General features: G+C 45.9%; 1 protein-coding gene across 3 annotated transcripts in view; it reads left to right on the top strand.

Annotated features, from left to right (window-relative positions):
- CTBP2 (C-terminal binding protein 2) overlaps positions 1–26,000 on the top strand; it is a 135,370-nt gene that overhangs the window by 52,749 nt on the left and 56,621 nt on the right. For 2 of the 3 annotated variants that reach the window (XM_065842842.2, XM_071812227.1), the window contains exon 2: positions 21,796–21,956. The exons of the other annotated variant lie outside the window; for it this stretch is intronic. In XM_065842842.2, the coding sequence (XP_065698914.1) occupies positions 21,899–21,956 (58 nt within the window). In that variant the 5' untranslated portion in view covers positions 21,796–21,898. The remainder of the gene's footprint in view (positions 1–21,795; positions 21,957–26,000) is intronic. 3 annotated transcript variants of the gene reach the window in all.

The following is a 26,000-nucleotide window of genomic DNA, read 5'->3' as shown; positions in this document are numbered from 1 at the left end:
TCAAACTGAGAATTAAGTAAATGGTTTTGATTGGAATTGAAGAGAAAAGTGTTCCCTGCTTTAAGCTAAGTTTTAATTTAACCTAATTACGCAATAATGTAATTGGCGTTTAGTTAATCCTGATAGGTAAAAATTCATAAGTAAGGCAATATGCATGTCGTCACCAGACACATGTTAAGCGCTTTGCAGGTTGGCAAAGAGATGTGAAATTCCTTGCTCGGCAGGTTTAGGTTTGAGTGACTCTTCCTGTCCCTTCATGTGCTTTTCCCTCTGGGACTCTTTGGGGGTTGCGTTTAATACAGAACCACCAGGACACCCGTGAGTTATGGGATAATAATTCCGTGTCAGACACTGTGAGAATGAAGCTTATTTTACAAGAATTCCCTTTGATGGAAGTAGGGCCCCTAATTCAAACTCGAGTGCATTTTAAGAGACATATACACACACACAATAAAATCCAGGGAGAACAATTTGCATAGAAAAGCCAGGAAACAGCTGGGCTTATAGACAGCTGAGATTTTAGGGGTTGTTTTCTGGGGGAGTAGGGGTATAGAGTCAAGCAAAAGAACTGTAAATCCAGGCTGCTTCTGAGAATTTCGCTTTATATGGTATATGTTGGAATAATTCTTAAAAACACAGCTGTGCGCTGGCTCCTGAGACCAGGTAATTTTACCTAATGTTAATATGGAGGTTGTTGTTCTTTGTTATTATCAGCTAACAGTAATGGTAAGAGACACTTATTTGTCTGGGTCATACATGTATGTATTTGCTCTTGCTTTAAATTCTTTCCCATAGATACAATTCAGCACAATCAATGCCAACAAAATTATTTTGAAAGCAGATTAGATTAAAAATCTCATCCCTTACCGAGCTTCCCATTGGCACAGGAGACGATCCTTGGAGAATTAAGATTTGTGTCAGTGACAGAAGTGCTCGCATGAGATTGCTCAGTGTTGCTGGCCATTTTCTCCTTAAATATTTGACAGAAGGGTCTGGCCAGGCTGAATTCTGTAGTGTACTTCTGGAGGCTGATGGCTAGAGAAGGAAACAAGTATCTGAGAAGCATTTTTCTCTACAAGCGTGTTTGTAAGTGTTTTTATTCCAGATCGTGTTGCTGGTGACTTGGGCCTTTCCTAGGAGGTCAGGACTGTTGGTGGCGGATCTGAGCGTGGGCTCATTTCCAAACCCCGGCTGGCTGGGCTCTGCGTTGGGAGTATCTCAGGGTTGGTTTTACGTAGAGACGTGATGCCGTTCGGTGCTGAGTTCCCTGCAGTGATGGAGCCGGTTCTGACCATGCACAGCGGGCGTATGCAGGATTTGGACCTCAAAGTCTTCAAGGCAGGATCCTACCTGCTCGTTTTTATGCTGCATGGAAGCAGTTTGGTGCAGATTTGCGACTGATAAATGTGGAGTCGAGGCCTCCCCTGCTCTGCCTGTGATTGATCCATTTTTTATAGTCAAGGATAAGTCCCAAAACTAGAAAACCGTTTGGCTGCCAGAACACCGTGGTTCCAGATGGTGTAGGATGGTAATTTTTTGAAGGTATATTAGGGTCGTTTGGTATCTTTGCCACTTCATGTATCTACTGTAGCAAATAATTTAATGGAAAAATAAGCGACGTTGTGACTTTGGAAATAAAGTTTGGGAGCCTCCCATTGTTACTGCTTTTGTTGCTTTAATTTAAAGCAGGAGTCACTCTTTTTATAGATTTATTGCCCGCGCCTATCTAAAAGGGAACAATCAACAAGTGATTTATTTATTTAATGCATTTTAAATCAGTAGACCCCCAAGAACAAAGCAGTGGTGCAAAATTACATTACACCCATCACAAAACTTGGTCTGGTCCTGCTGCCGGCTGTTTATTTAACACCTGGTGGGTGTAAGTGAATGCAGTACCGGGGTTGGAAGCTGTGACTTACTCCTATAGCTCCCACATCCATACGTTGCCTCTCCTCTGGCCTTGTCCTATCTCTCCTGTACCCACCGTTTGGTCCCTTTGGAGGAAAAGCCTCATGGAGAGGCATGGAACTCCTTTCCAGGTTGCAATCTCCTAAATTAAAGCAAGCGAAGTCGATTTGAATATTACATTTCCCTACAAGGACCTCCTGCTAATTTCTGTGTTTTTTACGATTGCGTTTTCCTGGTTTTGTTTAGGATTATTTTCATCTTTATCACTTCCCCGCTGCTGACTAAAGGAGCTGCGCAACAGGGGAAAGTGTGACTAACTCGCTGCCTGCACGGGGAAAGAGTGAGGCCGCTTCTGCACGTGCTGCTGATCAATGCACAGGGTGAACATAATGGAAAAGAGGAGAAAACCACCTTTTTTTCCTACCATCTCTTTTTTTTAATCGCAATGTTAGTCATTTCTGCCAGCAAGCATAGGTTAAAACAACTTCCATCGTAAGAGTTCTCACAGAAGCAGCAGTATCAGCTTAAAATTTGTACTTCCCTCTGAAATTTTTAACATCTCTTGTTGTAAGTTGTAAGAAAGACCGAAACATGTTTTTCCTCTTTTATTCCGTGTCTGCTTTGGTCTGAGAGCAAGTCGCATAGATGCAGTTTTTCTCATTGATGTGTTCATGTCCTGTGTCAACCTGGCAGGTATTTCCCATATCAGTTGGGATGGAAAGCTTTTAATCAGCAGGAAAAGGGCAAGGGGATTCACCCAGGTTTAGTAGGTCCTGCAACTGGTTTTAACTTCTCTTGAAATGGAGCAGATTCCAGATGACAGCGTCCCTTTAATGAAGCAGTACAATGCCATGGGTTTCAAGCCTCTGAAATCAGTGGAAAGATGCCATGGACCGCAGAGGGCTCTGGAGCTGGTCCTGTCTCTTTCTGTGGTACAGAGATGATGCTTCACCAACTTCAGAGCCTGGGGAGGCTGAATCAGAAGCACAACGAGTGACCTGCTCGTATATTAGGGCAGCGGCAGGGAAGAAACAGAGGTTTGAGCTCAGCCCTGGCTGACTCGGGTGCTAATGAACAGCCGCGTTTTCCCTTCACGGAGCCTTGTGGCACAGCAGCTTTCATATTTCTCCTCCCAGTATCCCAGCGTGGCTTTGAAAAGCGAAGGAAAATCTATTTTGCATGTAAATGTGGTATTGAGATGTTTGTTTAATGTCTTTGTTTACTTTGAAAGTTAGTTCCATGCTAATGAATTTATAAAACCTCCATTATCCATAAAACTATCACTGGTGCAAAATTCAGTAATAACTCAGGTAATGTATTTAAACCACTAGTGAGTTTGCTCTGTCCTTGGGTTGATAAATTGTATAGCTTCATTTGGTAGGAATCAGCAATTTTATGTGGCAATTAATTTTAACGGCGATAGGGAGCCTAAGGACTAAATTTTTACCCTTGGTTCTCTGCACATGTATGGGAATAACGTGATGTTTGACGTTTGTGTTGTGGACCTGGGAAGCAGCGTGTGTGCAGGGAACTCCGTCTCTTTGCAGGCTCACAATCCGACCTCGTGGGTTTCCCATCTTTTAAAACATATGTCAGAATAACAGCAGATGGCAAAACCCTCCGTCCCCAGGGTCCGGCTTTGCCCCCTCTCTTTTGCACGGTCTTACTGGTTGTCTTTTTTATTGTGCAAGTCACCACCGTCAGTGATGATGCCAGAATCATGAACTTGGGGCCAGAGACGACGAGATAAGTTTTTCTACAGTGATTCTGGTTGGTTGTTCTCCCCTTTCTGGGCTCTGACACCCAGCCTAGAAAGGTCCTGTTTGTACAGCCTATAATTGTGGGGGATCTGATCTGGGAACTGAAAATGTCTTAATTCTAATCTTAGCTCCTGATAGCAGATTTACATAGTGGTAGCAGGTCACATCACTTCGTAGTTTATGTCAGTAACACTGACCGCGTCCTCAGCAGTAGCGTAGTTCCCCTGAAGCTAAAATTTGTCTTGTAGCAATTAAAAATGCCGAGGGTAGTAATTTGAAGGGGATTTATTTATGATGCTGTTAAGTAACATCCACATTTTGATTATTGCCATTTGTGAAACCGGCTGAAGGGAACTGGGTTTGGGTGCAGCCGAGCAGAACCCCACGGACGTTGTTGGACCCAGGACCACGAAAGATGAGCGGGGAGGATGCACGGAGCTCCTGAGCTTTGTATTTCGGGTGTTGGTCTCCCATCGATGACCTTGGAGTCATCAGTGGCTCCGTGAGCGCCGCTGGCTCGTGTCTGTAGGTGGGTCTGTGTTTCCAACGTCATTTGTGTTACAACCGTATCAGTTCCCAAAGTGGGCTGATGACCCCAAAATGAAGTTCGTGGAAGTTATGAGCAAGGTCGTGAACCTGACAGAAATTTCATTTTGTCCGATATTTATTCTGCTGTTTGGGGTTGCACGGAGTTACTGGTCTGTAAAATGAGGTCGCAGCTGGGAAGGAAAGTTTGGGAGCTGCTGCTTCAGAGCTTGGGTTGAAATTAATTATTTGTATACCTTGGAGGGTTGTGTTGGTTTTTAAACAAGACAGCTGGGTTAGGAAAACAGTCCAAATCCATTGTGAAACACATTGTGTGATGGCCAGCTTTTGAACCTTGCACTCCCTTGGTGCGCTACCAACCAGAAATTTCAAATTGGCTGCCTAAAATTGGCCATGTATTCACCCAGATATTTCTTCGTGTTATTTCAAAAATCCCAGTGGTTCCAGATGCTCCAGGGCTGTGGAGGAGTTCACTGCAACCGCGGTTGGAAAAGCTGGTCTGGTGTAGCTGTGTAGTTTGCCTTAATGCTCACCGATATGTAGGCAGCAGAAATGGGGATACGGAAAGGAAGGCTGGCCTGGCTAAAACCAGCTTGAGAAGATAAAGCGGAGCCAGCGTAGAATTAGACGTGAAAAATGTAATACCAGAGGTGTCAGCTTTGTGGCTTCAAAGGAAAATAGTCTCTTAATTTTTCTAAGATTAAAACACCTATAAAGTAATACCTTTAAAAAGCAAGAGTACTCCTCAAACACCAATTCTCAATTTGCAAAAAAAAAAGACAATTCTACAGCAAAATTACTGTGTTTTCATGCACAAAACCTGTGGGCTGACTGGAAAACAAAACACTGATAAAACAACAGAACCAGGTGCTTGTGTGTGCTTTTCAAGGGGAATTCTCTGTAGGGCCTCCTTTCCTGCGGCCACCACCTCCTCACCACCCATTGCCTCTTCTTTCTACCAGTAACCTCTCTGATCTCCCGGCTTCTTTGCTCTTCTGATTCAGTATTGCACAGAGGATTGTTTTTGAGGCGAATGTTTGAATGTAGGCTGCGTTCATAAGAATGAGTCATTATGTACTCTTTTTTGAGTCGCAAGGTGCTGACTCTGACCATCTATTTGTTTTTCCACTTGTTGCTTCCTCTTTAAAAAAGTCCTGAAAAAATATTTAAAGGTGTTCTGCTTAGGCTTGAATTGCTCATTAATTTCCGAATTGCTGTGCTTTGAGGATATGTGGTCGGAGGAGCAGCCCAAGGGATGCTGTGTGGGTAGCTGCCGGTTACCAGTGCTCCTCCAGTTCCAAACTCAGAGCTCGGTGGAGAAATTTATCTTTGCCTTTTTGTTATGGGTTGATTTGTGACTTTACTGTTGCGTGTTCTGAGTTCCAAGGATGGGGGGAAAAAAAGCAGGAAAGGAAAGCGGGGTTTCGGTACACTTCCTGCGCCACGGGGAGCTGTGCTCTGTGTTAGGTGCTGATAAGGAGGGCTTTAAACCCACAGGTTTTTAAACCCAGAAAATGGTTGAGGACCAGGGAAAAGAGATGCCTTCTCCGTCTCCACAGCAGCCATTCCTTGGCAAAGTCTGTGCCATTTTGGAGCAGTCCTTGCCAATACTGTTTGATGCCAAGGAAGGAATACCCCCCAGCTCAGGGGGTTTAGAGCAGCTCCTGGACCGCCAGACCCTGCCCTGTGCAGATGAGAGGTGTGAAGAAGTGCTGAGGGCTCACAAGCAGCAGACGCTGCTCTCCAGCATCGCTGTTGGCTCCATGTTCCTGCAGCCATCACCCCAAAGGGCAGGACACTGCTGTGCTGGTATGCGTTTGATGGCTAAAATAAAAAGCAGGCTGCATCAGAAAATTTGGATGGGCTCTTTCAGCTGTTTTTCTCTGTTCACCTTGCTGGGAATGGTGGAGCAATGCAAGGTGTTCATCCTATTAGATGTAGTGGACGTGTGGATTTCCAGAGGAGTCCCAGGTAGTATGGTTTTGCTTGTCCTGTTAGGCTGTATATCTGTGTGTGCCGTGCTGCTGGCCAAACTTCAGTTAAAACCACTTAATCCCTTGCTCTCTTCAGACTACGAAGCAAGACACGGTGGCACGCGTAGTGGCCGTCTCTGTACTTGTTAACTCTCTGTGCTTTGAAACGTTGAATCTCCTTTATTGCTCCCTCTTCCTCTCCATCCCTCTCCCCATCATTCCCCAGTTTCACAGCCTACTCCTGCGAGCTTTGCGTTTTTAGGGAACCGAAGAAATCACCTGTCTCCCACATTCTTTGGGTGGCACCATGAGAAGACCGTGGGCGCAGGTGTTTGATGTTCAGAAGTCACAGAGCTCCTGCGTGTTTGCAGGAGGTCCACATTCATGGCAATATTTTATAAACCCCAGCCCGTGAGACCATTCTTCCCTGCTAGCATTTAAGATGGTGGCTATGAGTGTTGGCAGGCACGGCACCGGCTCAGCCGCAGCCCGCCCCAAAGCGGCGATTGTATTTGCCTGCTCCCTAGCAACTTTGTGTGCTGCTTCAATTACAAAGGGCTCGGAAAAACGCGCTCCATCTGGTTTTCCAACCCCAGATGCGACCACCCCAAAGAGTGATCTAATTCTTCTGTATTTAGACTTGAAAACTTCTCACCAGTTGGTGGTGCAGGAAATCAAATAAGAGTCCTTAGGAGCAATAAGATCCACATGCCGGCCTAATTGCACATGGAGTTAGACTGCTGCTCCTGCGCTGGTGTATTTGCAATGCTGCTGTCAAAGGCGTATTGTTAAGCTAGGGGAAAACCCACAAATCTTAATTTGAGTAATATTTTAATGTGGTCCAATAATTAGCTATTCACGATGGGGGCCCCCTCACATCTGGTGTGGTGTGTTGTGTGAGGAAAAGGCAGGACTCACGGGCCGCCTTGCTCTGTGGACCAAGGTTTGTGGAAAGGGGTAATATCTCGATCTGCTGTTCAGTATGGTTGCTTTAGTCTACATTAGATCATTTGAGAGTGGTGTTCTTGTTTTAATGTGGGGGATTTTTTTGTTTGTTTGGTTTTTTTAATCAGGAGGTCAGGATGCACTGTGGGGAAGGAGAGGCCAAAATGGGGAGTTACTGAGCGATGGGAAAATGTCACACAACATTGGCGGAAATCTGGAGCGTAAAATTTCCTCCCTCCCCAGTTCTGCAGAAGGTGCCCTCTTGTAATTTCTTGTTTGTGATAGTTTTGTTGACATAGGGCTTAGGATCCAAGCTTTTATCATTTTAAGCTTGTCATTAGGCGTCGGTGGCTCGTTCTGCCTCGGCAACGCCGCCCTTTCCTACACATACAGAACCAGCTGGGCAGCCAGCGGGGGAAGGTTCGAAACCAGTTTCCTACGTGCTTAAAAACTTCAGAGCGAGTTTTAACGAGGTGGTACCAGCCTTAAATATTCCCCCCTGTTTATTTGAGTGAGCCCTGGTTCACAGAGGTGGTTGTTTTCTGTCAGGGTTTCCTGCGGGAGGAAGCGGGCCGGGCCGGGCGCCATGGCGGAGCGCGGCGGGGAGCAGCCAGCCCGCTGCCCGGGGCAGCCCTGGGGGGAGCCCGCCTGTCCACACACAAATTAAAAAAAATATATTAAAAAGCGTGACCCCTTGGGACCTATGTTTTGCCAACAAATCAAGCAGGCGCTATTTTAAGCTGCTATGTACCTAACGCTTCCTGTTTTTCTGAAGAAACTTCTTGTTTTTTTCGCTTTTATGTTGACGGATTTATTTTAACGGCTTGTTCCTGAGGCGATGTGAAGGATTTTTCTCCCTCCCGCCTGTGGGATGGAGGCCCATGAGGAGGGAGGGAGAGGCGAGAGGCTCCCGGGGGCTGCCAGCCATGGCCCCTGAGGGGAAGGGACCCTTGCCCCCCTCCCAAAAATCACTGGGGGGGTTCCTGAGTGCCCCCAAGGGTCTCAATGGTGGGCAGCCGACGGGACGGCCACCGTGGGGCTTTCGTTGTCTGGTGAGCGCTGCTAAGCTAAGCCATGTGTGGTTCTCTTTCGAGGAGCGGTGGCCTAAGCAATAAGGACAAAGTAAATAGCATTCATTTCCTGCTGACCTTTTAACACGAGCAGATGTTTTCTCTTACAAGTACCGTAGGCCACTTCAGTCCCTGACCTCATCAAGTGGGCTGCTGCCGGTTTCATACTCGGCAGTCTATAAAACTGCTTTTTTAACCTGTTTTGCCGAAACCCGCCTGCAGAAGTGGGTCTCCTGCCTTGGTCAGGACCCATGTGCCTTTAATGTTTCTGACTTTCTTTTCTCTGGATGGACCAACCGCTTCCTCTTCATTTCTGTCCTCCATGGAGGATGGCAGATGTTTCCTCTGATGGGCTCTATCAGGCAGCCCAGGGGAAATGAGTTTCCCTTTGTAATATTTTCCCTAGCAGTCCTCGCGCAGGTTGGACTTGCCACACCGTGGCTGGAGCAGTAAGTCCATGGCGCCTGTCCCTGCTTGCGGAGGTTGAGCAGAATGAAAGGGATCTTGGAGTCACCTCCAAGCTCAAACAGTTAAAGTTTGGCAGTGCCAGAGCTGAGGAAACCATCGGTGTGGTTTCCCTGTGTTGCTGGAGCCACCCTGACCCTTGGCTCTCGTCAGTGGAGTCAAAGTGATCTTGGCTGTCCCAGGCTGCTTGGTTATCTCCTCGTTTTTTGCCATGTGGTCTTTCCTAGTGCATCTCTAGATCTGCTGCTGCACATGATGCCGGGTAGGATCTGAGAAGGCATTGAAGCAGTTTGGGAAGGAAATGTGGTGGGAATAAACCATAAAGCTTCCTCATTCCTGCTGTCTTTTAATTTGATTTGTGCCAAGGGACATGCAAGTCAGAGCATGACTTGTGTGTCCGAGAATATCAGAGGTGCCTGGTTCATCCAGGAGACAGCTGAAGGAAGTTTCTCTGCCGGCCGTCCTGGCCAGAGCTGCTTTCTTCTGCCGGTCCTGCATGGAGACCACGGGAATAAACTCTGGAGTGAGGTAATGGAGAAGAGAAACACGGAGGCAGGCTGGTGTGCATGCCGTGGGCTCACTGGGGGCCTTGGCATGTTTGTGAAGAGCTTTTTGCCAAGTTGGCGTTGCAGTAGTGTCTCATGTGGTGGCATCAACAGGGCACAGCGTCCCCATGGCGGGGATGAGGAAAGTGCAGCCGTGGTGCTCGAGGGCTCGTTGATTTGTTGTGCTGCTGGTTTGGAGCACAGCTCGTGTTCCTGCGCTAGTGGCCTTCTGTTTGGGGAGAAAATCCTTCACTCTTCTTTTGGTCTCAGGTGGGGGACGTTGGAGGTACAAATAAATAGCAGTATGATTTCAGTTACCAAGTTGTGCCATCTGGAAAGGAATATATGTTAATATAAAATTAATGGAATTACCTTTATACTCTTAATACCATGCTGAATGCTGGTTGATAGATTCCCAGCTTGTCACTTGTTGGATTTTCAGTCTTTCCCTAAAGAGATTTTTTTCTTTTGTATTTGTTCTTTCTTTCTAATCTCCATGTGTATTTAGTGGAGTATGTTCACAAGTTTTACTCCATGAGTTGTGACTTCTGACCAGAGCAATAGGCCTGTGAAGGACAAATAAGGGGAAAAAAGCGCTCTTTTGATGGGTCAGGTTACCCTCCTTTTCCGGCTCAATTAAAAAGAGAAGTATGCAAAATCTTAAAAATTCCTGAGTATTACCCAATCATTACCATTTTTATAGTTTCAAGTTTAGAGAAAATGACTCACAGACATTTTTAATAAAGGATTGCTCAAAATAGAGCTGAGCGTGATTCACGTTAACAAATAAAGACACAAGAGAGGCACAAAGAAGCCTTTAACCTGATACTCCCTCTTCCCCATGAGGATATTGCAAAGAGGGAGGCTGAGATTTCTCGTGGCTGGTGGCGGGGGGAGCAGCGTGCAGGGAAGGAGCAGCGATGGATGTTGCTGGGTGGTCACAGCTCTGCTTTGGGGACAGCTGAGACACGGTGGGAGCGGCAGACCGTCCGACCTACCCCAGGTCCTGTGCCAGCCCCATTCAGGACATCTCAGAAGTTATCTGCTGACATCTTCCCGCGCAGGTTAGTCAGACAAATTATTACATCCTGAACATCGCTCTGAGTGGTAGGAATCCTGCCCATCTTGTATATTGATTTGTATTGGTCAGTGTAATTAGGCAATGCCTAATTCTTGCAGGCAGCCGTCATGATCAACCCTTTGAGCCTGAAGTGGAAGAACGCCACTAGTTTGGAGCCTTTTGCAAACATGCCTGGCTTTTGGTCGTTGGCACTCGGACCTGAGTGTGTGTCCAGCACCGTTCTGAGCTATTCTGAATGTTGAGGTCAATATGGCATGAGAGATGTTGCATCTACGGCAGTGCGCTGCTTGTAGGGACTCGGAGCGAGGAGCCAGCTTCTTTGGCTCTACCTGAAAGCAAGGAGCGTTCACAAAGCGGGCTTGTAACACAACCCTTGTGAGAAGAGTTGTTTAACAAATAGCCAGATAATTTAGTTTGCCTTTTCCGCCGTGTTTTAGTCTGCCTTGTGCTGGCAGTCAGCCTTTCCCAGGTTTAACCTTGCACAGAAGATTTTATCTTGCGAGTCTGCAGAGGCGGCTGCTGGTTGTGGAAAACATCACTGACTTACCAAGTGGATTACTGGACAAAATCGATTTTACTTGGTACATTCATATGCTGAAAAGCAACATAATAGTATCTGCTTTGCTTCCGCAGCAGTGAGGGGGAAGTGCCCCAATGTGTGTCAGAGACCTTACATGAGTCTGAGAGGCGACTGAGTGTTTTGGACCAAATTCGTCACTGGTGTAATTTTGATGGCATCGTTTTGGCTGACTGGACAGGTCCGGCAGAAATGCCTTAGGTATACGTGCTGATGTATATTTTGTAGCTGTCTTTACTTAGGTGTTAAACATTCCCTGTGAGCAATGAGAGCAGAGACCTTCCCCACTCTCCTTGCGGCTTCTTCGGTTGATCTATGGTGTTTTCCCTCGTTTTTGTCAAAGTGCCCTCTGTTCCAGAGATAATGCAATTGCTATGCAGTGCCGTGCAAATACTCTTCTGTATTTGTATCTCTTTTCTATTTAATTACACTATATAAATGTCCTCGGTAAATTTGATAAGTTGGGTGAAGGATATTGATTTTCGAGTCTCTCTTGTGCAGGGCGCCTTGTAGTAGCGGCAGCCGTTCACCAGGCCTATTTCCCGAGGAGGTTTTGAAGGTTCAGAATTGAAGTAGCTACAGGATAACAAAGGAATTTCTTTCTCTACGCTCACAGGTTTAAGGCCGTAGAGAAAATATTAGTGTTAGGTGCTATTTTTTAAAGCCTTAGACTCATCTGCAAAAGCAGCTGGGAAAGGAAGTCAAGACACAGAATAGACCCGTTGGCTTAATTTCTGCAAATACAGCTTGTGACCAGCTTTGGGAAGAAATGAGAGAGGGATGCTCCCTGGGTCAGATGAGGTCCTGGGGAGGCAATGGGGACCCCAGGGTCATGGCCAGGCTTCCCCATCACCCCACGGCTCGTGGTGGGGCTGGAGGAGTGGGAGAGAGACCAGTGGGAGGTGGAAAGGACGAGACGGAATTTGCGGGGTTAAAACGGGTGGACCGACCGTCTATTTTTAACTGCAGTTTTGAATGTGAAGTGTCACCCGTGTTAAAAAAAGCTCCTGGTAAATGGTGGGGAAGATGCACGCGATGGTGGAAAGCCAGCTGCAGCTTTTTGAACTGTTCGCTGGTGTTTGTGGGGAGGCTGCGAACACTTGGTTAGTGTTAATGTTTTAATTTTCCTCTTCTCAGCCTGAGGTCTCCCTACACAAGGGACTTTCTCTAAAACGTGCTTAGCTCTCAGCCTCTTAAGATTGTTTTTGTTCTTCAAGAGGAAAAGAAGGGAGAAATGTAGATATTTGTACACTTTCCTATTGCGCTCACTTTCTTTGCATTCTCTAGGAACATCAAATGTTTTCCTTTTTTTTTTAATGCTGAAAATTTGGCACTGATTTTTTTTTTTTTTTTCTGGCTAATTTCCATGTGTTTCTCATACAGGATTTTAGCCTTGATCTACAATGCAGGCCCGTGGCTGTTCTTGCTGAAAGTTTGGTCCCTCCAGAGCTTTCCTGATTTTCAGTAGCAGATTGCTTTCTGCACGTGTCACCTCTCGGAGCCGGCGGGTTTGGGTGGGTAGGGCGGCCGCATCCCGGCACCTCTTGGCCGTCCACCCGCAGCTCCCCAGGATTTGGGAACCCTGCAATCCCACTGTTTTCCTGCTCGCCACATTAAGACAGGAGGCTGGAGCCATTGTGGGCTCTCGTGTCAGTGATCCGTGGGATAATGCATCCCCGAGTAGTGGCCATTTCTATCTATTGTGTCACTGATCTGCGCATTAAAGGGACCCGGAGTAGGTGTTGCTACAATAAACCATAACAGCTCTATAGGAGCCGTCACAGTTCATTGCATCAATAATCTGTGTATTAAGGCATCCTGAGCAGGCCTTGGCACACAATGGACCGTTATGGCTCCAGATGAGCCTGTATAAATTTAGGTCAATAACCTGAGTGTTGTTAAATCCCAAAATAGCCTCACCACAGCGAGCTGGCAAGGTTTAGGAGAAAGATGTGTAGATTGTGCAAACCCGTGGTGGTTGCAGAGGGTACTCTGACTTACTGCGAAAGGTTGGTGGCGGGGGAATTATTTCATCTTATTTATTACTATGTGAACCTCTCTCCGCTCACTTGGCTCCTTCCTTCCCTCTCCTTTCACTTCTCTGGAAATTAAACAGCATGAGCAATGCTGCAGGACATGGAGGGAAGGATGGGGACGGAGGAGTCGGGAGGAGGCAGCGTTTTGCAAGTGAGCCATCCCAGAGCCACCCCACATCCCTGCGAGGCTTTTCCTGTGGGATTTCATGGGAATATTCACACATTTCCATCCTGACTGTACTTGCGCCTGACCCCTTGGGGCTTGGTGTTGTCTGAGTTTTGCGTGAGGGGACTCCCAAGAGCAGGACGGTCCCCTGGGGCTCTCCAGACTCTTGCTTAGCCCCGAAGCCACCCTGTATCCTCATCCCTGACCTGTTTCTTGATCCAAACCCTCCTTGTTCCGCGATCCCCCAACACCTGGCTGGGCTCTCCTCCTCCCTGCCCTTCTCAGCATCCAGCTCCTTCCTTCCTTTCTCATTTCCCTCAGACAAGGCCCTTTTGTAGGTAGGTGGTGTGGAGAGGAATTCCTCCAGCCCGGGACGGAGAGGCCGGTCTGCATTGTGGCTGCACGCCTGAATGGAGACGTAGCCTTGAACTCTTGAACTCTTTTTCTTTTTTGATTTTGTAGAGTAAAGCTGCTATGTGCTGAAAACAAACAGGGCTCGCTCTGATGGAAAGAGATTGTGTAGTGGGAACAGATCTCGGACCACAAGAAACAGCGTTTTCCACATTTCCATTCTGAGACTTTCCATTGGAGATTTTGTCAGTAGTCAGGCAGCAAAAAATGAATTAGTCGAGCTGTTAAAGGTATTACATGTGTTTCCCCCTTCGGAGACTTGTTACAACATATTTTCTTTGGTGATAGTAATAAGTGTTACAAACAAAACAGAGCTTTCCCCTTTGGATATTCCTTTACACAGAGCATCAGCCACATTTTTTAAACAAGTACGTTAACATAAATAGCTTCAGGCAATTTTATCTCATGTTGCTAAATAAGTCAATGCAGATGAGGACTTTTTATGTAAGAGTCGCTTGTAAATATAAGCCCTAAGATAAGGGCAAATTATAACTCCAAAGAGTTCAGTGGTACATCTTGTCAGTCTGTAGGTGGGCTGTGCTGGCAGTGACGAGGATGCCGATGTGTTCTTGTCCCAAGTCAACCCGCAAGTGTTTGCTTGTAAGGATGCACTCATCTAGTTGCTTCTTTTATTATTTCTTATATTTAGGAGGGATACAGAGCCAAGGGCTTGCAAGAGTCACGAAGACGGGTGGTCTTGGGTTTAGTGTGGTCAGTGGGTTTATTTTGGGCACTCAAAGGAAAGCGTTGATATCCAGGGTCTTTGTGGTGGTCTTGCTGTTGCTGTGCTTGCTGTTTTGAACTTTTCTGTTAAGGAGGAATGTCAGGAGTAACTTGTGAGTATCACAGCGGTATATATCACGTACCAGTGGTCAATCAGCCACGGCTCCTGCCAGCCCCAGGGACTCATGAGAGGAGTGGACTTGGTGGATCGGTGGCACAGAGCCCGTGGGGACGGGAGAAACGTGAAGCTTTACAGGGGGCCCGGGGTGCGTGTGTGGGCAGGAGGTGGGTACGGAGGTTGGGAGGATGTGGCTCTCAGCCACATGAAGATTTTGGTAGGCAGCTCGTACTCAGGAAGTTTGGCCACCCTGATTACAAACATACGTATATTTGGAGATGTATAGCAAGATATCTGTCTCTTTCCTAATTTGATTTGTATTTAGATGGAGAGAGGAAAACCACCAAAGTGGGGAAGTGGGTGGCTTTGTGTGGCTTCCTAGCCAGCAGAAGCTGAAAACAGTTTAAAGTTCGCATGTAGCAGTATAGTAGTAACTAGAAGGAGACATCTGAAGGTACGTGTCCATGTCCTCTTGGCAGCAAGGAAGCTGGATCTGCCTTTGTTTGGATTCAGAGCCGGGTGAGCTCTCCTATCCAGCTCTGGAGACAGGTAGCGGTGCCATGGCACAATTTACAGTTTTTCTCAACTTGAAACATAAACTGCTGTTTGTGGGAGTGAAAACGATGAAGTTTGCTGCATCAGAATTAGGGAGGGGGAAGAAGTGAAGCGGACAAAACCAAACCTTGGAAGCAACAATAGCTGTGCACCAAAATGTTTATTTAACCGGGACTTTTTTCATAGCTATTTCATCTTATTTTCCTCTTATCCTTGCTCTCACTTGCTCATCTATATACAGCATATGGAAAGGTTGAAAAGTGGCAATTACCAAATGAGAATAGACAGAAACTGTTGTGCAGCAGCTCCAGATGGGGTTGGTAATGCTGTTCACAAGCTGTGTGCCAGCACTTTGCAGTATAAAATGCCCTCTAATGGCCAAGTAACTGCATAACTCATCCAACAAACCAGCAAATAGTCATTTTTCTCGGGGTTTCTAATTTGGCTGTGCTGATTGTGGTACAGGAGCAAATAACAGCTGGAGTAGAGGAGAACTTTTGCTTACCCAGATGTGCAAACAGCGAAGGTTGACCTCACTCCAGCGTTAGTATTTGCGATTAGTGAAAATAAATAACAAGTAATTTAAAGAACTCCGGTAAAATGTAAAGGGGATTTTATTTTCCAGTGTGATAGGGATCTTTGGAGGCTGCAGGATGATTTATGTATCATTTCCTCTTGTTTTATTTGAAAAGTTAAGGGTCGTTTCCCAGCCAGTTATGTGCTGTAGCAATATCAGTGTGTATGTTATCAGCATCAGATACTTAGGAAAACAGGGTAAGAGAGGCTGAAGGAGGCCCATGATTAATTAGCAGATGGATTAAGCGCTCTTGAAGCTAAGTAGGTAGTTTGGGTGCAGCTCCTGGTTATTGTTTTTCTTGCTGTCTGTTTGGGTTGCTTGTTTGTATTTTAGCTTTAAGAATGAAAGGAACGCCCATTCTGGTATTTCCTAGTTTTACTCGAAAACTCACCAAGGATCTGCAGTTGGAAAACAAAATTGGGGGAAAATAAGTTGGCAGATGAAGTAGATATCTCACTCCCCTCTCTTCTGTACCACGATTGTTGTGGCAACCTGAATATTGTCATTTCAGTACGTCTTCACAACATCTTTTGGGTTACCGAGAACCCAATCTGGAGCACAGTTTGTAATCTGAACACGATTCTTAAAAGAACCTTTTATAAAAAACAAAGATCCAAACAACAAACTTTCTCATGCTTTATGCATCATTAAGATGGAGAAGAAGGAAAATGCTGCAAACCCATCTGTCTTTTTTTCCTTTGAAGGGTATGTGTATATATATAGATACATAATTGTGATTCTTCTTTTACTGAGTCAACAAGTAACTTTGATGGAGCAGAATTGATGAGGGCTATTCGCCGTGTCTTCCAAGGGCTGAAGGAATGCAGGATCAGGCCTTCCGTGTCTTCTTTGAAGCCTTATAATTTTAGCACAGTCTGTATCTCGTTGCATAATGCTTTAAGATGTGGTCTGCATCGTTATGTAGCGTGTTTAATTTAGCAACAGATGTGCAGGCTCATATGCCGTTATGGTACATTTTGTTCACTCATATAATAGCAAGTTCCTCAAAATTGTTACCAGTTCTTCAGCACAAGACTCCTACAGCATGTTATTCTCCTTTTCTGCGCCGTGAAGAGCAGAAGAGCTTTTTCTTTGCCATCAGCAGGTGCTAACGTGGGAGTGCCGGCTCTCCGAGGAGCACATTTAACCTGCTGCGTTACTGCTTTCCCCACAGCACCCGCTGACGGTGCTTTTCCCCTCCGGTTTTTGGACGAAGGCACCAGGTACTCAGTGGAGGAGAAAGACCCCGGTCGTTAAGTTTCTGGGCAAAAAATAAGTGAGTCACCCAGAGACAAACACTTCTCACCACCCGCGGTGTCATCCACTCATTCCCACGGAGAGGCCTTAATGCAAAACATCGCTGAACGCTCTGCGGCAGCAAAATCATACTAATAACTGGTAAAAGCGTTAAGCCTAATTAACAATGGGTTTGTAGCATGAGTCCTGCCCTCAGTGTTTTGAGAGCGCTGAAGGTCCGGGGGGCGGGGGTGCAGGCTGTTGGGAGCCTGGCACTGAGGTTTGATTTACAGCCAAGGTAGTTCTTCCAGAAATAGGGAAAATAAATAGGGAAAAAGCCTTTTTCTTTGTTTTTTTTTTTGTCCTTTTTTTTCCCCAGCATCCTATTTCCCATGCAATGGCCAAGGGTGTTTAATGGAGCAGGAGAAATCTGAACCCTGGACACACAGGAACTGTGTGATTCCTCTTTCCAAGTGTGAGCGTTTGCATCCTTCAGGCATTACAAAAGAAATTACCCGATTTTTCAGTTTGGCTAATGAAAATCTATGTTTGTTCTCACTACCCGTATAAGTGTTTAATCCGTTTTTGGTTCCTGCTGGGCTATCAACCCTAACGATGTCTTGACACTGCGAGTTCCCCGTGTTGTTTTGTTGTTGTTTAAAGGAAAACATCCTAAAAAAAAGATCTCGGGAAGGATTGTGTTGTCTGTCCCTTCTCTTCCATGTGTTCCCTCCTCCTCCTGGGGCTTTAGAGAGAGGGGAAGGTGCTGGGGGCTGAGCAGGGACATCCCACTTAAGGATGTGCCACCAGGATAGAGAGGAAGGATGACACCAAGTGTCCCTCCTGCATTGTACCGTCTCCTTTGTGCGCTGCCCTCCCCTGTCATTATCTCTGTGTGCCTCCTGCTTTCTTTTCTCCGCGTTTCTTGTGCCGAATTCCGCTTCCCAGCCCCTCCTGCCCCCCCACGGCAGCTGCCGACATCTGAAATGATCAGCCGTGGAAACGGGCGGCTGCTTGGGAGCGATTAACACCCTGCGATGCCAACGCAGGGCTTGAAGGGTTCACAGCTCCCAGGGGCTGTTCCGGCATTGAAATCGCAATTCAAGTGCGATCGAGCTTTGGAAGACTGGACCGTAATGCAAAGGAGGCTGCAGGGAGAGCTGCCTGTGGCATTGGCGGATATTGATGTCACAGTTAGGGACCGCTCGGGCACCCTGAGCTGAGGGGACGGGTCTCCTGCAGTGAGCAGGGTGCAAAAGCCTCTCTGGGAACCCATCTGGAAATGTGTAATGGTGTCATCAAAACATCGGTACTGGATTTTCCCCCTGCTTAAGAAGTTGTATGTGTGGAAACACAGTTTAGCTGTGAAGAGGGATGGAAATTCTCCTTTGCTGGTTGGAAACAGGAACTTTTGCAGTTTGTGGAGCTTGGAGTTTTCTGTAGTAGGGATTCTCTGTTTTTTTGATGCCATGTTTTGTAAAGGGTGGAAAACGCAGTCAGAAAGCATAAGCAACAGGTTTCTGACTCCATTAAGGGTCAGGAGTGTGCACATGCTCTTTTTTTTTGATTGATTAGGAAGATGCTTGTGTTTGAAGTTTAAGAGGAACCGCACTTAACCTAGGACCGTGGATTCCCTGGCGAAGTGCTGCCTTTGTGCCACGTGCTCGCTCATGCCTCGGAAGGCAGAAATTGCGGGTTTATCGCATCCTCGCTGATGAGCCGCGGGTTGGGCCGGGCTCACCGCTGCGGTTTCATGACGTTATTTCATTTGGGAAAAATAACCTTGTCTTCTCCATCCAAAGCAGGAAACCCAAGCTCTTACACAGCTTTCTCCACTCTCATTTTCTGGCTCATGGATTGTGGTATTTAACCAGCAGTATTAAGAAGCTTTTACATCAGGGTTGTTTTCTCCCTTAAACATTGTTTTTAAGTACGTTCCTTCTTTAAATAAATAACTAACTACTGGGCTATCATTGCGTCCGAGGGTTTTCAAGAACATTTACATTTTGAAAGACACTGTTGGAGGCTAACGCGGCCATGCAATTACTGTATGTAAATCACTTCACTTGTTTCCTAATCTTGCTGAAGATGAAGATGAATTTTTGTGCGTGTGTGCCTCTCTCTCAAATTTCCTCATACAATGAGGTTTGCTTGTGTTTTAATTGCCGACCATGATTTTTGTTCTGCCTAGGCTGATTGCATTTATTTTATTGCGGGGGACATTTAGCCTCACAATTGTTTTGAGATTGGGTTGGATGGAGAAATCATTGAGGATAGATTGAAGTTGGGCGCGCAACTAATTACGTCCCCCATCCCACAAATGGAAGAACTGCTTTCTTAATTACAGCTTCATAGGAAGGCTGGGGAATATCCGCCTGTTCCTGTGCCCTGCACATCTGCTTTTCTCCATTTTATCCGTCCTTGCCAAATCCTGCTCGGCAGCTCCTGCCATATTTTTAATAAGTGTTTCGAGTTGAGCTTCTGTTGCTGGTTGATATCATCACGGACACCTGTCAAACAAAGACTGAATAGTTAACATCATTAGGAAGGAGTTCATTCGTGGATTCACATTAAGCTGTGTGGGATTCTGATAATATGAACGGTAATTTACCTGATTGTTATTAGTTTCTTTTGTGGAAAGTTTTCCTCCGGGGAGTAATGCGGGGCATTGAGATGGCAGAAGAAAAGAACTTGAATGGGAGCATTTGTCCATCAGAAAATGCACTCTGTCAAAATTAAATACGCTTTGCATATTGATTTTGTTGGGGAAAAAGTCGCAGCCCCAACATAATGAACAGTTTGAGCGTGTTCAGACGCTAACTTGTTTTCTCCTGATGTGACGTTGTTCTAACCTGGTGTTTCTGCCTGGGAGTGGGGTGGGATGGAATAGAGGTGCAAATTCATGTGTGTACTTTGAGATGCCGATAATGGAAATGCCGTTAGTGACTCTGCCTTTAGCTACACTAACAGCTTAATTTCTGTTGTAAGAAATATTTTGACTGTAGCAAGCTTCTGCTTCTGGAATTGAAGTTTTCTGCTTCTGTTAGAATGTTGCATTAATTATTAATGTGAGTGGGAACCGTGCTCTTTAGCATCCCTATGTTTAAAAAAAAAATCAATTAATTATTGCTATAAATCTCAGAGATTATGCTGCAGTCGCGCTGCTGGGAAATTGGCCATTAACTACCAGGAAATCGCCGATCTTCCCTTAGTCAGAATTCAGTTGTACCAACACAAGCCTTCTCCTTTTATAAATTAACTATCGACGTGATGCATAATTGATAACCATTTATAATAATAACAATAATCTCCATGAAATTGTCATCTCGGTATGCAGCGGCTTTGTTAGAGCCTTCACCCCTCGCCTATTGCGTTTGTTAACTGTGTTTTCTGGGCATTTATTGCTTCGCTGGCGTGGTTTTAGGAGAGCTGTAAGCTCTTGGCGAGGAGTAAAATGCAAGGTAGAAACGCCTGAGCGGACCATGTGAAAACGAAGAACCTGGAGTGTTTCAAGAGGATGGGTGAAGTGTTGCTATCGCAGCTCTACAGAAGGGGAAGCAGAAGTCGAGGTCTCAGACGTTGCCCAAGGTCAACTTTCGGACATCAGCCTGGATTTTCCTGGTTCGCGGCCTCTTATTCTCCTGCATCCTATATTCCGCGAACCTGGTGTGGTTTTAGTTTGCCGTGACGTTTTTGTTTGCTAATAATGCAGTGTGAAAATTCACCTACCGCCGAGGAGCTCTTTGGGGGCCGGTTTGAACGCGTGGTACCAAGTTTGTGCTTATTGCTGGCTTTTCAGAATTTAGTTATTTTTTTAACCCTTTCTCGTACTTTGTAGGCAGAGTGGTGGAGACTTTGCAATGCGATACAGGTGGCTACTCAGGAGAGGATTTCTTGCCGTGCTTGAGCTCATGCCCGACTCCCTCTTCCCTTTCTCTCCTTGCAACGTGGTGGCGTTTCCCTTTGTTTCTGGAAATCACAGCTTTCCGCTAATTCTGCTCTTTTGACGCCTTTAAGTAGCCTTAAAACTGGGGGTGGGGGCAGGAGCCTCTTGAGGAGAATGTGTCCCTGGAGGGTTTGTAGCTTCTATCAGGGTCGTCTGTCTTCACCTTAAAATATAAGAGAGCATATCAAGTCACTGCTAATATAGCGTACCGTGGTAAAAAATAGCATGGTGTTGAATTGTTTTAATTCAGTTGTCAGCGTGAGGTCTTGTCTTGTTTGTCTTGATTCATAAATACGGTTGTGGAACTTGCTTTGGCAAACTCGTACCTGGGTTTTGCAGTGAAGCTGTTGGGTAAAAGTGTGCGACGGCACGTTCGGGGTCTGCAGCCTGAGCTCAGGTCAGAGCGTTCAGGTATTAAACAAACCTTTGAGTCTCTGTAGGAACAAAAGCATCAGAAGTGAGAGAATCCATTTAGGGTCTTCCTCTGCATCACCAAAACACAGAAAATCCTGCAGCTGTTGTCCCTTTGCAGAGCATTTCTTATAAATCAGACACACACAACGCTTTATGGATTGCTTTATTTCGTCGGCATTTAAAGGTGTGCGTGCCAGAAATGACAGCTTTGGCACCCATAGTTTAATGTTAGCTATTCGCATATGAAGGTAAGGAGAGGCTACAGTGACAGCTGGAATATGTATCAAGGTCTAGTTGCAAATTCAAGGTCCATTGATGACTTTTACGGTGCAAGGCTTAAATAAGACACAAAAGTGGTTTGTGTATGTATGCGCAAGGACTGGAAGAGCAAAAGCTACTTTCCCCTTTTTATATACTGTCTTCTAATCTTGCAGTGCCTGTGAGCCTACAAAATAGCTTAATGGATTTTATCTGCTAGGAATAGATTTTTAAGACGGAAATAAAACTGGGAAGGCCATTCAGCGCTCCAGCAGTTCTTGTGTATGATGCTGGTTTTTCTGATCACAGGGAAGATAAAGGGGCTGTAAACTTGATTTGCAGTATAAGATACGAGACCAGTGGGACGCTGGGCTTGGAAGCACCAAACTTAGAGGTGTCCTTCCAGAAATTGCGGTGCTGTTGGGGCCGGGCAGGTCTCACCCGGTGTGCTGGAAATGCTAACGAATCCTCTCCTCTCCCCGCAGGATCCACAGCGGCGGTATGCACGCCGATTCCTGTGAATTTTCCTAAGGTCCTGGGGGACTGCTTTGCTTTTTGAATCAGAAAGTTGCAAAAATATCGTCAAGAATGGCACTTGTGGATAAACACAAAGTCAAGCGGCAGCGACTGGACAGAATTTGTGAAGGTAAGAGCGTGCTCCAGTATTTCTGTAGAAGCTGATGGACGGTTCCAGTAGAATATCCAATTTTTCCTTGTTTTTTATGGTGCTTAGACATAAAGAGGTCCATATCCAGCTCTGACTCTTTGGTGTACACTCTGATAATTCTCTCCTGCAAAGCAACACTCATGAAAGTTTTACCGTTGAAAGCAAAATCCGAACAAAGTGATATTTTAGCACGACTATCTTAAGTCATATCTCTTAAAAACTTCCAGCTCTTAAGGAGATAGGTAGTGGTCTTCAGGGTCACAGTTTGCGGTAGTATTTGAAAGGCGGTGAAGTGAAATAGGTTTTGCTCATGGATGGAAGCGCAGAGCTCACAGAGGAGCTGCCTTGATTTTCATGTGCTATATATTGCTTTCTCTAGCATGCCAAAGTAAAACTCCTTTACTGTTGCTTTAATTTGTCATGAGTTTCTCAGGTCTGTTAGTTTTACTCTTTTAATTTTGGAGGGGAAAGGCAGAGCAGAGAAGATGAGAGTTAGGGTACACTGCAGTGTGGGGCTGCATATTTCTCCTATAGAATGTCATAAACTCTCAGGTGTGGTATGTTATCTTCAAATTTTACTTTGAACTCAACTTAAAAGAGTTGTATCAGCTGAGCCTGGATTTTCAAAAGCTGCCTTCCCGGTTTGATGTTTACTGTCAGATCTGGTTGCTGAGTGTACAAGAAATTCAAAAGGATCCTGCGACAAACCTGCTAACAGAGCTTTAGATATGATTGAAGTTTAGATTATTTTCCTCTGATATAGGAGCTTTTTTCTTCTTTCTTGGTCAAAAGATTTTCTTTTCTAATCTGTAAATGTGCAGAAGACATAACTTTTTAAAGTACACTTTGTCATTTGCCGCTTGTTTTGTGATTTGATTGAACTGGTGGGATTCAGCATTGTAAGCACTGTTGTGTTGTATTTATAAGCAACAGATTAGGACTGAGTATAAGCAGCATTATAAAAATAACCTTGAAAATGCAAAAAGCTTAGGATTTTCCAAAATACTAGACTTGTAGGGCAGTGGTATGCTATACTGGCATCTCCGATGGCTACTTTTTATTATTGGCTCCGAATCTTGTATTATAGCGTAGCAAAGCACTGAAGAAGGGTCATTCCAGCTGCTGCAAAGACACGCTTTGAAAAACACAAGCATTTTGTTGTGTAAGGAATATGGAATAATCAGTGAAACGTGATGAGAAATTAGGGAACAACTTCAGGGGACTGAGGAGAGGAGCCTTTGACAGAGTGGTGTTCGGTGAGAAGAATCCACCGCTCCATCAAGCCAAGTGCAATGAGGTCCAAAGAAGTTGCCTTAATGAGTTCCTGTTCTGTGGAAGCACTTGCGCAGCTTTTCTCTTTAAAAAGTGACCGGGATGCAAAGCTATATCAACCTGATGAAAAGCTCAGTGTTTTGTAGTACGCAGCTGGGTTTCTGTGCTTTTTGTGAAGTTGCGTGTACCGGACCATCCCTTTTCACAACACAAACCCTTGGAGAGTTTGCTAGGAAACGGCTTTATTCCACGCAGCAGGATGATGGCGGGTCTGGAGGTGAAATATCCTCGGGCTACATGTATAATCACTATCTGTACTGCCAAACGATAATGCTTAACACTTCAGGTCTTCATTGTACCGTACAAACTCCCACTGACAGATTCTTCTTCACATGGGCTTACAAAAAGCATAACTGGTCACATGTTGAGGGAAATCGCTTACAAACTGCCGCGGTATTAAAAGAGTATATTAAGAAGCTGCAGTGTTTGTATTACTCTGTTAAACGTGCATCTGGCTTGGAAAAATAATCGAAGCCATACAAGGGGGTGATATCTTTGAAAACGGCGGTTCATAGTGTTTATGGGCAGGTTTATGAGTCTTCCAGGAAGAGAAGCAGTTCAGTTTCATTGAGTTACTCAGCTTGAGCAGTTCATCTGTTTTTTTAACATGCAGTTATGAAGTCTTTGTCTGACACTTACTTTTTCCTCTAAGCGGGCTGTTTTGAAGAGATGAGCTCTTTGTACCAGGTAATGGGGTTTGTTCTGTAGGAAAATAAGGGTGGGATAAGGATGCACAATTTAGGGGATAAAGAAACTTCTTTCTAAAGGCATTTGGAGCAGTCTGTTAAGAATTAAGCAAGTTTGTGATGCCCATCTGAATGAAGCTAAGTCAGAATGTGCCCGCAGTGATCTTGGCTTTACCCATTTCTTTCTTTTCTGGTTGTCCCAGAGAGTTTGGGTGCTGATTCTGTAATTGGATCCATGTGGGTGGAAAGATGTACCCAGTGAATGGCTGGGGCCATTGAGAATAATATATATGCAGTGGTTTACATAATTCCTGTTTGTGGAATTGTGTCTAATTACATAGCGGGTCAAAATATGCTTTAGCGGTGGAGCTGCTAGTGCTGCGATTAGTTAGACTTGTCCAGCACCCCCTCGTTCAGATCCTGTTCCCATTAGCTTGTAATTTTGCCACATTTTAAATTCATTAGAGCTGAAATTTTCCATTCCATGGTGAGTTTTTACCTTTGGGTGAATTTAAAAAAAAATCCAGCAAAAATTGTGGAGCCGCGTCTGAGTGGGCGATGGAGGGGGATGTTGGTTTTGCTGTGTTTGAAACAGCGTGGAGCCGCGGTCCTGCAGCCGCGGTGCCGCCTGCTCTGTGCCGGATAAAAAGGGTCTGAATTTTGCAGCAGAGTTGCTGTGGTGTCAGGAGTGTGCCTGTTATTGTTCCCAAATTTGGGGTCACGTCGTGTGCTCTGTAGCGCTCCCCTGGGCACAGGGGTGGTGCGTGCGAGGCAGGGACCTCTTCTATCCTTCACAGCCACCTTGATTTTAAGTTGTTCTGGCCATCCCAAATTGTGTGATCCTACAGGTACATGTGGTGTTTCTCCCCATCCTGTAAGCTTGGCAGTTCCCTCCTGCTCTTTGGGGTCCGTCTTGGCTCTGCTCAGTGCTCCCACCAACCTCCTCCACCTCTCTTCAGGCAGCAGAAACTGAGTGAAGCTCCAGGTTGAGCAGAACCCCAGGGAACGGCAGAAGATGTGCCGGGGAGGGTCAGATGGACATGAGGAAAGGTTCTTCACCCAGAGGTGCTGGACACTGACCAGGCTCCCAGGGAGGTGTCACAGCCCCAACCTGACAGTGTTCAAGAAGAGACTGGACAACGTCCTCAGATACACAGGGTGACCTGTGGGGTGTCCTGTGCAGGACTCCACGATCTTGCTAAGATAGCAGAATGTAGGCATGATGTGCGACATTGCCGTTTTTCTGTCTGTTTTTCTAAAGGGGAGGTTCAGCCGCAGAATCCGGCCGCAGACAGTTGTGTCCCAGGCTGCACAGTGCCCTGGTCACAGTGGCTTCTCGCAGTGATTTCAAACCATCAGCAGCAATATCCTTCAGGGCAGCAGCTCACTTGCCTTTCACTTAGGAAACAGCATAGGTGTAATTTTTCCTGTGCTACCTGTGGTAGAACCAGGTGTTCGACAGCGCCTTTGAGAAACCACACGCTCCGAAGGCGGCAGCGCTCCAGGTGCATGGCATCCCTCATTCCCACGGGGCTCTGATACTTAAATAGGGCAGTGCCGTGCAAGGAAATCACTTGAAGCATCACTTCTGCCCAGCCGGCTGCTTGCTCAGCTGTTCTTTATCCTATGCTTCTGTGAATAGGGTTTAAAAAATTATTAAGTAATACCGGGAGTGAGGAGCTCTCCAGAGTTGCTGGCGGTGTTTTCAGGAGCAACCTGACTGGGAAGCCAGAGGAGAAACTGCTGTGACATTGTGCAAGGTCGCGTTGTCTTTTTGTCACGGTGTAGTGGGGATGCAGCAGTAGTGGTGGCACATCCAGGATCCGGGATGGCAGCGTCTTGCCTGTGTGTAAAACACGGGTTTCCCAACCCCACTGAATTCCTCTCTGATGACCCCAGGTGCTGCCTCTGCTCCAGACCATTGCAACCGTGCTACCCTGCTGCCTTCAACACCGCTGCCATGAAATTTTAATGCCTGGCTTTATAGGTTAAAGTTTGCACTGAC

The sequence above is a fragment of the Patagioenas fasciata genome, chromosome 8 (assembly GCF_037038585.1).
Source record: "Patagioenas fasciata isolate bPatFas1 chromosome 8, bPatFas1.hap1, whole genome shotgun sequence".
Lineage (NCBI taxonomy): Eukaryota > Metazoa > Chordata > Aves > Columbiformes > Columbidae > Patagioenas > Patagioenas fasciata.
Note: the sequence above shows the minus strand (reverse complement) of the source record. Positions and strands in the feature narration are given on the sequence as shown.